The sequence below is a fragment of the Schistocerca serialis genome, chromosome 2, assembly GCF_023864345.2.
Source record: "Schistocerca serialis cubense isolate TAMUIC-IGC-003099 chromosome 2, iqSchSeri2.2, whole genome shotgun sequence".
Classification (NCBI taxonomy): domain Eukaryota; kingdom Metazoa; phylum Arthropoda; class Insecta; order Orthoptera; family Acrididae; genus Schistocerca; species Schistocerca serialis.
In genome coordinates this window covers 529,433,922-529,449,249 of record NC_064639.1, presented here as the reverse complement: position 1 = coordinate 529,449,249, position 15,328 = coordinate 529,433,922, and the positions used below count along the sequence as shown (strand labels likewise).

The 15,328-nt window shown below is 41.6% G+C and overlaps 1 protein-coding gene across 1 annotated transcript in view; it reads left to right on the top strand.

Annotated features, from left to right (window-relative positions):
* Nucleotides 1-15,328, top strand: part of LOC126457498 (geranylgeranyl transferase type-2 subunit alpha) — a 75,799-nt gene that overhangs the window by 38,311 nt on the left and 22,160 nt on the right. Inside the window, exons 4-5 of the mRNA XM_050093804.1 lie at nt 4,114-4,301; nt 12,835-13,032. Of these exons, the coding sequence (XP_049949761.1) occupies nt 4,114-4,301; nt 12,835-13,032 (386 nt within the window). The remainder of the gene's footprint in view (nt 1-4,113; nt 4,302-12,834; nt 13,033-15,328) is intronic.

The window sequence follows — 15,328 nt, the reverse complement described above, 5'->3', positions numbered from 1 at the left end:
TGTGGCTAAACATGCCTTGGTGCACGGCCAGCACATCTTGGCACAGTGTTACACCGTCCGGGTTATCTGGATACTTCCCACAAACACCAACCTGTCAGAACTCCGGAGATGGGAACTTGCCCTTCAGCATATCCTTTCTTCTCGCTATCCGCCAGGCCTCAATCTCCGCTAATTTCTAATTTCAATTTGCCGCCGCTCATACCTCACCTGTCTTTCAACTTCATCTTTGCCTCTGTACATCCGCCCCGACTGACATCTCTGCCCAAAAAATGCCCAAACTCTTTGCCTTTACAAATGTCTGCTTGTGTCTGTGTATGTGTGGATGGATATGTGTGTGTGTGCGAGTGTATACCTGTCCTTTTTTCCCCCTAAGGTAAGTCTTTCCGCTCCCGGGATTGGAATGACTCCTTACCCTCTCCCTTAAAACCCATATCCTTTTGTCTTTCCTTCTCCTTCCCTCTTTCCTGACGAGGCAACCATTGGTTGCGAAAGCTAGAATTTTGTGTGTATGTTTGTGTTTGTTTGTGTGTCTATCGACCTGCCAGCGCTTTTGTTTGGTAAGTTTCATCATCTTTCTTTTTTTATATATATATATATATATATATATATATATATATATATATATATATATATATATATATATATATATATATATATATATATATAAATAAAAACAAAGATGATGTGACTTACCGAACGAAAGCGCTGGCAGGTCGATAGACACACAAACAAACACAAACATACACACAAAATTCAAGCTTTCGCAACCAACGGTTGCCTCATCAGGAAAGAGGGAAGGAGAGGGGAAGACGAAAGGAAGTGGGTTTTAAGGGAGAGGGTAAGGAGTCATTCCAATCCCGGGAGCGGATAGACTTACCTTAGGGGGAAAAAAGGACAGGTATACACTCGCACACACGCACATATCCATCCACACATACAGACACAAGCAGACATATTTAAAGACAAAGAGTTTGGGCAGAGATGTCAGTCGAGGCAACGTGTAGAGGCAAAGAAGTTGTTGAAAGACAGGTGAGGTATGAGTGGCGGCAACTTGAAATTAGCGGAGATTGAGGCCTGGCGGATGACGAGAAGAGAGGATATACTGAAGGGCAAGTTCCCATCTCCAGAGTTCGGATAGGTTGGTGTTGGTGGGAAGTATCCAGATAACCCGGACGGTGTAACACTGTGCCAAGATGTGCTGGCTGTGCACCAAGGCATGTTTAGCCACAGGGTGATCCTCATTACCAACAAACACTGTCTGCCTGTGTCCATTCATGCGAATGGACAGTTTGTTGCTGGTCATTAGAATGCATCACAGTGTAGGCAGGTCAGTTGGTAAATCACGTGGGTGCTTTCACACGTGGCTCTGCCTTTGATCGTGTACACCTTCCGGGTTACAGGACTGGAGTAGGTGGTGGTGGGAGGGTGCATGGGACAGGTTTTGCATCGGGGGCGGTTACAAGGATAGGAGCCAGAGGGTAGGGAAGGTGGTTTGGGGATTTCATAGGGATGAACTAACAGGTTACGAAGGTTAGGTGGACGGCGGAAAGACACTCTTGGCGGAGTGGGGAGGATTTCATGAAGGATGGATCTCATTTCAGGGCAGGATTTGAGGAAGTCGTATCCCTGCTGGAGGGCCACATTCAGAGTCTGGTCCAGTCCCGGAAAGTATCCTATCACAAGTGGGGCACTTTTGTGGTTCTTCTGTGGGGGATTCTGGGTTTGAGGGGACGAGGAAGTGGCTCTGGTTATTAGCTTCTGTACCAGGTCGGGAGGGTAGTTGCGGGATGCGAAAGCTGTTTTCAGGTTGTTGGTGTAATGATTCAGGGATTCCGGACTGGAGCAGATTCGTTTGCCACGAAGACCTAGGCTGTAGGGAAGGGACCGTTTGATGTGGAATGGGTGGCAGCTGTCATAATGGAGGTACTGTTGCTTGTTGGTGGGTTTGATGTGGACGGACGTGTGAAGTTGGCCATTGGACAGGTGGAGGTCAACGTCAAGGAAAGTGGCATGGGATTTGGAGTAGGACCAGGTGAATCTGATGGAACCAAAGGAGTTGAGGTTGGAGAGGAAATTCTGGAGTTCTTCTTCACTGTGAGTCCAGATCATGAAGATGTCATCAATAAATCTGTACCAAACTTTGGGTTGGCAGACTTGGGTAACCAAGAAGGCTTCCTCTAAGCGACCCATGAATAGGTTGGCGTATGAGGGGGCCATCCTGGTACCCATGGCTGTTCCCTTTAATTGTTGGTATGTCTGGCCTTCAAAAGTGAAGAAGTTGTGAGTCAGGATGAAGCTGGCTAAGGTAATGAGGAAAGAGGTTTTAGGTAGGGTGGCAGGTGATCGGCGTGAAAGGAAATGCTCCATCGCAGCGAGGCCCTGGACGTGCGGAATATTTGTGTATAAGGACGTGGCATCAATGGTTACAAGGATGGTTTCCGGGGGTAACAGATTGGGTAAGGATTCCAGGCGTTCAAGGAAGTGGTTGGTGTCTTTGATGAAGGATGGGAGACTGCATGTAATGGGTTGAAGGTGTTGATCTACGTAGGCAGAGAGATGTTCTGTGGGGGCTTGGTAACCAGCTACAATGGGGCGGCCGGGATGATTGGGTTTGTGGATTTTAGGTAGAAGGTAGAAGGTAGGGGTGCGGGGTGTCGGTGGGGTCAGGAGGTTGATGGAGTCAGGTGAAAGGTTTTGCAGGGGGCCTAAAAGCTTGAATTGCGAAAGCTTGAATTTTGTGTGTATGTTTGTGTTTGTTTGTGTGTCTATCGACCTGCCAGCGCTTTCGTTCGGTAAGTCACCTCATCTTTGTTTTTATATATAATTTTTCCCACGTGGAATGTTTCCTTCTATTATATATATATATATTATTCTACCTGTGCATACTAATTGTCCAAGTATGGTTTTTTACACACATGAATGCATATCTCAGATGCGTACAAATAAGACCTCAGAAGTAACTAAATGTACCCGTGAGTTCCACATTTACATTATTTGACATATATGTCAAATGTGACGAAGAAATGTCACTGCCTAAGAAGTCACATTAGTACCATACACAACAATGTGCTTATGAGGTAGGATGGATTACCTATCCTAATGTATTAACGTAAACATGGTTATAATTGGGTTCTAGATATCCACATGGTTGTTTGCTTTCCAGATGAACGTCAAGTTGGACACCACAAAGAATTTGTAACTGAGGACCATGTCATTGATATAGAAATTCATGATGAAAGTAGGCTTTTTTCTGCTGCTGTGTATACCGTTGTCAGTTTGTGGATATCAGTGTACATACAATTGAAACTTCCTGGCAGAGTAAAACTGTGTCCTCAAACAGATTTCGAATTTGTGACCTTAGCCTTTCACAGGCAAGTGCTTTACCAATTGAGCTACCCAAGCAAGGCTCACAAATTGTCCTCACAGCTTTACTTCCACCAGTACCTCATCTCTTACCTGCCAAATTTCACAGAAGTTCTCCTGTATAACTTGTAGGACTAGCACACTTCAAAGAAAGGATATCACAGAGATGTGGCTTAGCCTCAGCCTGGGGTGTTTGGAGGAAAACTGTAAGTTTGTAAGGGAGGAAGTGAGGTACTGGCAGATGTACAGCTATGAGGACTGGACATGAGTTGTGCTCAGGTAGGTCAGTTGGTAGAGCACTTGCTTGAGAAAGCCAATGTTCCAAGTTCGAGTCCCCGTCTGGTACAAGGTTTCAATCTGCCAGGAAGTTTCGTCTCGGTGCAAACTCCGCTGCATACTGGATTCATTTGCATACAATTGTTTGTTGTCCCCTGTTTCAGATGAACCTTCCATTCCTTTCGTAGCCTCCACAAATTGGTATTGTTTTTACTAGCTTAATATAGTAAATACTCAGATGTCCTGTGTAGTACTATATTCATTTCACCTGCTACATTAATTTGTCATGACAAAGATGTAGTGAAAGGTTGCTTTTTTTCCTTTCTACTTCATTAGATAAGTTTTCCCTCAACCAGAGATGATGATATTAATTATTGATGTTATTTTTAAATATATTTATAATTATTGTAATAATGACTATTGTCATAACTGCTTCTACAAAAGAATGATTACTACATTGTGTTTTTAATTTAGGTCCAAAGACCAAATGCAACAACTCATGGAGACAGAATTGCAGTTGACAGAACGTACATTACATGTTAATCCAAAATCATATGGAGCATGGCATCACCGTGCTTGGGTTCTTGATAATATGCCTGAATCTAATTGGTCAAGAGAATTGGCACTGTGCAATAAGTATCTGGATATGGATGAGAGAAATTGCAAGTATTGTTCTTTTGTTCACTTATCTGCTGTCACTTTGTAAAAGAAAGGCATCACAAGAAAGCAGCTAAAGTTTATCTTGTGTCCTACTTTATTTATGTCTGTTCAAATGCTAATCTGCAAAAAATGAGCTATGTTACTGCTTAAACTCTGGAATAGAGCTGAGTTTTTGGACAGTAAAGGAAATGGGTAATTATGCTGTGAATAATATATTTACCATGTAACTCACACGTGCAGGCAATCCATAGATCTCTTTATTGAAACTCCGTTGGTAACTGCTAGACATTCAGAGAATAATGTATAATTTCTACAGTGCTAATAAACATTCTTTGCTGCACCGAAAGATCCTTTCTATGTCTCTTGCTCCAGCTGTGCACACAGTGTCTAATGTCACTATATGTTCAGTGTAATATTGATTATAACTGTCTGTGTCAATACTTTTTAAAAAAATTTTTTAACTGGGAGATTCTTCATTTTGAGTAGCAGGGTAAATACGTCAAGCATATGGTTATATTTCAATTAGTTTAGTTGCTCCATAGTTCTGGTTGGTACCACTTTCACTCTTTCCACTGTTCTCCATGCTTTTGAAAGAAGATAAATGCTGTTTAGAAAATTTCTGTCATTAATATTAATGATTTACTAGAGAATTTTAAATTTATTTTGCTGCTCATAACACGCAATTTTACATGCATGGGCATCGTCAATATTATTAATGGTACACGAAGTTATACAGGCATTTATGCATAACCCACCACTGATGTTGGTTTTTAAAGGTATATTATGTAACATCTGAAGATTGTTAGCTAACAAATGATGAAAAACAGCTCCTTTGACACAGTTTTTTTGTGTTAAAGGTGATCTGCTATTAACCATATAGAAATGTGTTGTATGCTTTCTGTCATACCTATCATGGTACAAACTCTGAGAATGCTAAACTAAAATAAGCTTCCACAAGATGTTTTTTGTTTTACTTTCGCTACAATCGCCAAGGCTGTCTCCTGCTACCTGAAAATCTTTTCCATAGTCATCTGGCAGGTTCCACCCCACAATACTTTTCCATAAGACAAGGAAGGATACACTAATCTGCAGAACGTGCAGTTCTCAGGGTTTCAGAATTAAGGTATGGTGATAATCTCCTCCACCAATAGGATTTTTGACAGAATCTCATCACTCCCAATATTTTGTTTACGTGGTCCACTCTGTTTAAAGTGAATATTAGTTGCTTTTTCTATGTTAACTATTAAGTCGTCTCTTTCAAAGTAAACTGTAGCTTTTCTATTCAACAAAGCTGGGCTCACAGTCTGTGCAAAAGACATCAGAGGTTGCATTGTTGTACACAGTGATCAGATGCTTATTATCGAGAGAACTTGGGAACACATTTCCATTATATACGAACAGACACTGAAGTGTACATTTCTTATTCTTGAATGTCTCCTTGGTAGTACTCTGTACTCTGTAGTCTGCCTTTGAAATATGCTCCTAATAACTGTGTGAGATTTTCAGTGACACCACTCATTGCAATTTTCAATAGGTGTCCGCGATGACGTACTGTGTTGAAAGCTTTGGAAAGTCCCAGTAAAACTCCTGCTGCTTGGGATTTTTCATTTATTTTTTTCAAGAGCATAATGGGTCAATTTTCCTGCTGCGGTGTAGTACTGACTTCTCCTGAAACCATGCTAGAAATTACCTAATACGTTAACACCATTGTATAAGGGGTAGTCAAATGAAAATCAATCTCCTGCTGTGATGGGACTGTGGAATGTTTCCATTCAAAAGTGATCACCACGTGTTGTAAGCCATTTATTGCTCTAGGAAATGAGACAATTAATTACTATTTCATACAAAGTGCTGCTGATGGATCCACAACTGCACCCTCTTCTGCAATTCCTTGTCCAACTGAAACTGATGTACATGTCTATCTTTCTAAAGATTTGAAAATCACTCGATGAAAGATCTGTGCTATACGGAGGATGTTGCAATGCTTTCTACCCAAATCGCTGACGTGTAGCCTTTGTCTGATTGGCAGTATGCGGGCAGGAATTATCATGCAGCAGGATGATTCCATCTGACAGCATTACGACAGCCCAATGGCAAAGCCAACAGGGGAAACATCCCACATCTCGCCTGCCAAAAAAAAAAAATCCAAAGCTGTTCACACAAGATCCAGTAAGTTCATGATGACTTTTTTCTTCGAATGAAGGAGTATCTGCTTGTCAAGTTCCTTGAGCATGGAACCACAATCAGTGTACAGTACTGTATAGACACTCTGCAAAAACTGTGATGTGCCATAAAATCAAAGCACCCAGGAATGCTGTCAGATGGAATCATCCTGTTGCACAATAACACCCGTCTCCACACTGCCAATAGGATGAAGGCTATGCTTCAGGAATTTGAGTGGGAAACACTGCAGCATCCTCCGTACAGCCTGGATCTTTCACCATGTGATTTTCACATCTTTGTCGACCTGATGAAAGACAAGCATAGGTGTTGGTTTCAGTTGGACGAGGAAATGTGAGAGTGGAAGTAGTTGTGGATTCGTCTGCAGCCAGCTACATTGTACAAAACAGAAATTGATTGTTTCATCTCCGACTGGGATAAAAAAGGCATGTGCTGTTTACTTTTGAATGGAATCATTATATAGTTCGGTTGTGTTGGGTGTTCAGTTTTCATTTGGTTGCCCCTCATAATATTCCAAGAGGCTTGTTAACATTATTTTCTCAGTCAGTTTGCCAAATATTTACATTAAGGCAATAGGTCTGTGTAGTTCTGAACATGTTTTAACGTCCCTTTTTTGTGAAAGGTTTGATTACAGACAGTTTCATCTTGTCAGGGAATGAACCATTTTGAGAAATACAGCTTATTAGATGAAGCGATGCTTTCACTAGCTCTAGTTAATATTTCTTCAATAGAAGTGGAGAATTTTAATCTAATACTGCTGATTTATTTATTCGTTGTCATTAATAAGCTGCAGAATGTTATTGGTGTATACAGCAGGTAGTGTATTGCTGGTCTGTTAATTACTTGACACAATGTACATTGTGCATGCGGTTTCGAGCAAACATCACTCTCAACAATATCTTCGAAAAAATCGTTAAAAAATATTGCTAAATAGAAAGGCATCAGAAATGTCGTCATCTTTCACAGTCAGTTCTATGTTATTACTTTTAGTTTGTATTGAACTGTTCTGATTTTATTTGCAATTAACCAGCAAGACCTTGAAACATTATCTGATCTCCATATCTATTGGCTAATTCTTCATGCTTTTAATTCCTGAATTTTTTGCAGAACTGACATTTGCAGAGTTTTTTTTAATATAATTTAGGGTTATAGATTTAGCTTCAGTTATCAAAAACTGAGTTTGGTGGTGATTTAAAGTAAGTAACACACAGACTGTAGGAGATAGGTTAAGAGCTCTGTCTGGCTGTGCAGATTTGATCTTATGGAGATTCCTTGAATTACTTAAGGTAAATGTGCACTGGAGTGAGCTGTAAATAGTGCTGATATTATAAATACCGAATGAAATTCGTATAACGCCTTCATTGGCCTCTCTATTATTGTTATTATTATTATTAGTAAGAAAATAAAAGAATTGGAAGAAGCATTCACTATGATATTTAACTGAAGCAAAGTAATTTATAATTCAGATTGAAGTGAGGAAGGGGGTCAATTTTTGGTGTTTACATGACTGTAGATATTGTAACTCAAAGCTGCATTCTGGTAACATATACTCGAGAAACTAATGTACAGGGAATGCTGTTTCTCATACTTGTTCAAGTAATATTTGTTGTTTTCATTTTATATCATCCACAATAAATACAGTGATAAAATGACACACTGATTTGAAAAATCAATAACAGATGTTCATTGCTTAGCCTGCAGCCCATGGAGCTGACAGATGTCACAGAATGTCACTATTGGCTCAATTGTCACAAGCAGCATTGTCTTGCTGTTGTGCTTCACTCCATTACATGCCTTCTTATGTGCTGTAAAAGCAGTGCAGACATTTGTCGAAGGATGTATCGTGTTTGTATTATCTAAAGGAATAATTGCAGTTATTGTGACTCACAACATAAATAATAGCGTGACATGTCAGTCAGCTGATATATTTTACGGTCAAAGTTCCTTACAAATGTCACAAGTGGAATACTCGGTCCAAAAGAGCAAGCCACAAGAAGCTTTTTGCTGCCATCCCAATCTGTGCAATATCCTTGTCAGACCCTACACTCTTTCTGTTCTCTACCCTGTGGCTTCTACCTCTGTGACTGTCCCCACTACGAGACTTGCCCTATGCACCCTCTTACACCACCTATACTAGCCCTGTGACTGTCATATCTTGTAACAGCTGTTTAGATTGGCATAACTACCAACAAATTATCAAAAGGACAAATGGGCATAGGTAGAGGGTGTATACTGGCAATACACAATATTCTGTTGCGGACCATGCACTACAACTTGACAGTTGTGACCTCAGTGCCTGTTTCACCACACATGCCATCTGAATTCTTCTCCCAGACATCAGTTTCTCAGAACTCTGCAGGTGAGAACTGGTGCTACATCATGTTCTTTGTTCTTGCCATCCATCTGTTCTTAATTTATGTTAATTCCTGTGGTATCAGCATTTTTCATAGTAATTATTCCTTTCTTCACTCTATTTTAGTTTTCTGCACATCTTTCATTTTCTGACCTGTGTATTTATTGCCGTCCCCCTCCCACCTCTACCACATACAATCCACATAACTTTTCACTCCTGTTAACTGATGCACATTGTTTTAGCGTAATCTCGGTCTCACATATTACCCTGTCTTTCTTCTTTAAGCTCTCAGGTATTCAAATCTCATACGTGCAGTCCTCAACAATCAGTCTTTCCTTCTCATCCTGTCTGGTATGTCTCCCCTGGCCCAGAGTGCTGGGTGACTTTTCCAAACTCTGCCCCTTTTCCTCAACCTCACCAGTCCATTTCCTTCACTGCTCTTCCTTCCCCTTCAATATTTCTGCCGAAAGAAGGAGCCACTGGCTCCAAAAGCTTGCATACATAATACTTTTTATATGTGTGTTCTCCTGCTGCTGCTTAGTAAATAGATTCTTTGTCTATCCAATACTTTGGACTTTTTATCTGGTGCCACAGTTGCATTTTGAAAGTTCGTGGTGATTCCGTCCATGTGTTCCTACAAGGGGAGTGACGGAACAAGGAGGCTCAACTTAGGGAAGGCAAAACGGCCTTCGCTATTGCATTTTTCGCATTGTGCCCACTTGTCTGGGCAGTCACCCCAGGAATGGTTGTGAAAACAGTCCGGGCATGACAAGAGTTGACGCCTGTAGAGTGGCTGAGAGTTAATCCCTTATTCACAGGCTGAGCCAACAGTATGATGATGATTACATTTGACCTGCTGCTTCCTCCATATTGGCTAAGCTGTATGCACTACCTGGGTCAGAAGCAATGGTCGTCATGTCTGCTCAAGATTATAAATGGCGCCAGCTCTATGGGAGACTTCAAAAGATTGAGCCAGTTTCAAAACCTCCTGCAAGGTATGGTCACTGAATTGCAAAGCTTTTTGACATACTTTCTTTTCTGGGGCCTTGGAATTAATATAATCCTAAATCGTAACCTCCACTTACAATTCCTTAGTGTCGCGAGTAATGAAACGGCACTTTACTGGGCACCTGTAGTTCCACCGCCTAGGCATGGTGCAACTGGTTGGGCTTTTTGCAACACTGTTAGAATTCTGCTCATGATGATATAACATGACAGTGTCAGTGAAAATAGGCAATTAAGAGAGTACACATTTGATCAAAATCAAGTTGTCCACTTTAGTGGGAGAGGCAAACTTACAAAGCAGCTAATATGTTTGAGGTGGAATCCAAGGCAAAAAGAGTGATTTAATGGTTGCAGGATCTGTAACCTTAAATACAGCCAAAATTTTGTCGGAGCTGCATCTTGTATGCATCCCAATTTTCATATGTTTCACTGAATGGTGAGAACAGCGGCAGATATGTAGCCGTATGATTTGAAAACAATTGGGCTAAGAGAGCCTCCTGGCACTTTTGTCCTTCGAAGCGATGTTTAAAGAATTGTTGAAAAATGATCTATGTGGTGAAGTCTGGTGGCGGCCGATGCTGTGCTGGTTCCAAGTTTACCCAATGATGCATGAGTTTCAACCACTATTATCGTCATTTATCTTGCTACTAAGAACATAAATCATAGTATGGCATGTCAGTCAGATGATGTATTTTAAGTCACAGTTCTTTACAAATGTCACATGCATAGTACACAGTTCAAAAGAGGAAGCCACAAGAATAATCCAGTATAACAGCAAATAGTTTTGTATATAGAGAACAATAAGTGCACAGTACTTCAAGTGAAGAAGAAAAAGCCTGAGCGGTTTGCAGCAGCCACATAAGTGGACAGCCATAGTGAAACCTAGCACAGGTGGCACTAGGGGGTCACCTGCATGGCAGATTTGCAGCAGTGCCTCTCTCTGGTGGTCGAGCCCCATTGTAGTGGGGAGTGCAATAAGCTGGCAGGTCATAACTGCAACAGGCTGACTGTGGTGGCATCGATGGTGTTTGTTGCCTGCTGAAGGGGGTGGTAGCTCTTGGGTTACCACAGCAGTGAACCACTATTAAAGCAATAATTTAATCCTTCTCTCATATGAACACACCTATTTGATGTACAGGGTTACCCAAAAGTCCTATAACATTTGAAAATTCAATACTTCATTGAATAGTGTAGGTAAAAATTGAAACACGTGCTTGAAATGACTGGGATTTTAGTGAAACAAAAAAGTGCACAAAATGATCAACAGATGGCACTACATATGATAAAAAGCAATAATTAACACAACAATCGACATTTAGCAAAGACAATGTTCTTTACAACAATTGCTCCACATGTTGGCCATCATTCAACAACAACACCTGTAGTCAGGGACAATATTGTGAACAGCATTGTATGGCATATCAGTAAGTGTAGGAAGAAAGCTATTGGATGTTGTCTTTTAACATGCTTAATGAGGTTGGATGATCATGGCGGACTTGCGACTTCAGGTAACACCACAACCAATAATCACACAGATTGAGGTCTGGGGACCTAGCAGGCGACGTTACGTAACACCACAACCAATAATCACATGAATTGAGGTGTAGGGACCTAGCAGACCAAGCACATGTAGCAATATGGCATGGAGCACTGTCCTGCATAAAAGCTGTACCTTCCAGTAGGTGTATATCAGGCAGGCTAGGACTGATATGACTCTGTAATATATCGGTGTACCTCGCACCTGTCACACTGACAGTTTGAAGAGCAGCGCACCTCGTTTCCTTGTAGGAAAAGGGCCCAGTCATGACGGTGGCTTTCTCATCATGCAGTGGAGTTTCCACAACAGTTGTAGGATTTTTAGTAGCCCATATCATGCAGTTGTGGGTGTTGACAGATCCTCACAGTGTGAAATGGGCTTTGTCAGTCCACAACACTTTAGGCAACCAGTCATCATCTTCCTCCATTTGTTCAAGTGCCCACACTGCAAAAGGGGTGCATCTGGCTCCCTCTCTCACTACAGTCATTTTATGTCCGATTCTTATCCAGCTTAATTGGCTTGTTAGTGTCAAACGCCAACTGTTGACCAGTTTTGGTGCTCAGTTTTGGTTTCAATAAAAACCTATGTCATTTCAGGAATGTGTGCAAAGTTTTACCTCCCTAACTACATTACTTCCTAATTTTTGAATGTTTATGGACTTTTTGGGTCATCTTGTAGTTTTTATTACTATCATTTGTTCACCTTGTACATCTATAGTAGTTAGAGTTATTCTATAAAAGTAATTATACAAACTGGACATTTATCACAGCTAAAGGAGCAAACACCTGATTTGACAATACTGTATGTAGCTCAGACTCGTGCTATGAGTGTTTGTGTTTAAAAATGAAGCTAGGAAGAACTGAGGATGGAGTAACGACGATTCAGACGTAGTGAACAGAGGTGGCAGTAGCCATGTGCATGGGTGAGGTGTCTGTGTTTTTCTACATCTGTGAAGAGATTTTGTCTTATAGTGTAATCTATTTTTAAAAGTACTTGTCTGCGGCTCAGTGCTTCATCTATTTGGTGAGTAGCAGTCTTTTCATTTCATTGTCATTTTAAAATTTATTGAGACAACTGAACATCTTTTAGATGTCTTGTATGTGCCAGCCATTTTCATTTATTTTCCTTTTTTGTATGATATGTCTAGGACTAGTTACCAATAATTCAACAATGTCAAGTGATTTCATAGTCGTGTCACATAAAGGAAATAAGATTAGACCAAAACTGTAGGTAGTATTGCATTTAGGTAAAGGATTGTGTTAGGAAAAAAAATTACAGACGCTGATATCCTAAATAATGAAGCTAACTGAAGTCTTGCTACTGGTTCCTGCATTTTTTAATTTCAGTACAGTTCTTGTTATTACGTCATTGTAATGTTCGGCTAATGTGCTAAAATATACAATTAACAATTAGGACTTGATATAAATAGCTTTTACATAAATTTTCATCCTGTTCCTAGTTCACACTTGGCATTACCGGCAATTTGTTGTTTCGAGAGCAAACATTTCTCCAACCAAGGAATTTGAATTCACGTCTGCAAAAATTACCACGAACTTTTCAAATTATTCATCGTGGCATTATCGAAGTCGTTTGTTACCATTGCTTTATCCAGACCCTACAAGTAGGCGTCCTATTCAAGAGAACAAGCACAAGGAAGGTGAGATAAAACTTCAAAAGTACTTTTTTTCTCATAAATGATCAAAAGATTAGCAAAAACATTTTAATAAAGATATATATCTGGATATGGAAATAAATTGTGCAATAGTCTGCTTCTAATCATAACTTTATTTAATAATATGAAAGTATTGGACTTTTGGAATGATACTATGAATAAAATCTTGTATTTTGAAACAGTAGTTTTACATTCTGTAGCATAATGGCCCTGTGATTTTATTTTAGCAATTTCTTACAAGTCACTTAAATTAACATTTTTCATTGTACAAATTGCTTGAGAAACAATGAATTCATGGAGCATGCTCTACAAAAATCTAACCATGAGTGTTAGCACGCCACTTCTGAGATTCAGAAAGGCACATCGGCCACAGATCGAAACAGACTAGGTGACTACAGTCTGGTACCTACATCCCACCTCAGTTACACAATTCATAAATATTTAGAAAACGTGCATGCACTCTCACATACCAGGTGTAGAAGTATGAAACCGGAATTTGGCCCCCCTGCAGGTCCGGGGGATAGAATAGGCTCGAGGTATTCCTGCCTGTTGCAAGAGGTGACTAAAAGGAGTCTCACACATTTCGGCTTTTATGTGATGGTCCCCTGTAGGGTTTTACATCCATTCTTCTAAATTCTCCCAAAGAGCGAGCCAGTTGGGGAAGGGTGCGTTACATGGTCCATTGTGTGCTGAGACCTTTCGTATCATTCGTCGACATGGATCTGCACTTCCCCTCATTCTCTAGCTGTTGGGTGAGGTCACCCTGCTAGGTGCATTTTCCTCCATCCACTACACAGTATTGTTTTCTGCACTGATGTGATAATGGACTTGTTTGCACCTAATATCCAGCACGGTAGCCAGTTCGTTGTGGTGGGGCCACCATGTAACCTGTTGGTTGTAGCCCCCTGAAACACAGGGATTGCTCTGCTGACGCCTGTGCCGTTAACTCCCCACTTATGCCAAGGAGTAGATGCCTGCCATCTGGGGGCATTGGGACTTCCGGCAATGGCCATCCTGCCAGGTGACCTTTGCTGCGGCCGGGTGGTGCCTGTGGGGAGGCCCCCTGGTCAGAGTGGGTGGCATCAGGGTGGATGACATGCCATGAAGCTTAGTACATCATCACTTGCTGGTGGTCAAACACCAGTCTCTAAGCGCTCAAGGGCTCAATTCAATGCACGGAAGTATGAGCCCAAGTCGTTCCCCTCCCTGGCCACACCGTGGGAGGAACGCCATTCTAAGGATGGCAGTGACTCTTATTTGTCCCGGTACCTTGTCTGTACGAGAGCTGATGGGGAATCCTTCATGTCAATGAAACCTCAGTTTTTCATGGAGTATTTAGAGGACAAGTTTGGGGAGGTGGAGGAATTGTCCAAAATGCACTCTGGGTCAGTCTTGATCAAAACAGCATCCTCTGCCCAGTCAAGGGCACTATTCGCCTGTGACAAGCTGGGGGATGTTTCTGTTTCCATCGCACCCCGTAAGAACTTAAATATGGTCCAGGGTATTGTATTTCACAGGGATCTTCTTTTGCAGTCTGATGACGACCTGCGCGCCAACTTAGAGCAACAAGGTGTTCATTTCGCCCAGTGCTTACATAGAGGTCCCAAGGATAATCAGGTGGCCACCGGTGCCTTCATCTTGGCCTTCGACGGTGATATATTACCCGAGAAGGTCAAGGTGATGGTATACCAGTGTGATGTCAAGCCATATATCCCTCCCCCAATGCGGTGCTTTACGTGCTGGAAGTTTGGGCATATGCCTTCCCGCTATTCTTCCAGCATCATATGTCGCGACTGTGGATGTCCATCACATCCCAATACTTCACGTGCCCTGCCTCTCATCTGTGTCAACTGCAAAGAGCACCATTCACCTTGCTCACCAGACTGCAGGATTCTCCTGGAAGAACGGAAAATCATGGAATACAAGACTCTTGGCTGACTGACCTACATTGAAGCTAAGAAGAAATTTGAACACGTACATCCTGTGCCTATAACATCTTCTTATGCCACTGCTACGAGAACAGCTATAGCCCCATCATTCCGCCAATTCCAGTCAGCTCTCAGAGCCATAAAACTACACCTGCCCCCTTGATGGTAGGGGGCACTTCCCTCCCTGTTGCTCCCGCACTCTCACATACCAGATGTAGAAGTATGAAACCAGAATTTCTGGAGCAGCACCCCCCCCCCCCCCCCCCCCAAACCATTGATGACATCAGTCCCACCTTCTCAGCTGGAGAAGCATAAGTCTTCTTCGGCTCCTCTCGCTAGGAAGAGGTCCCTTG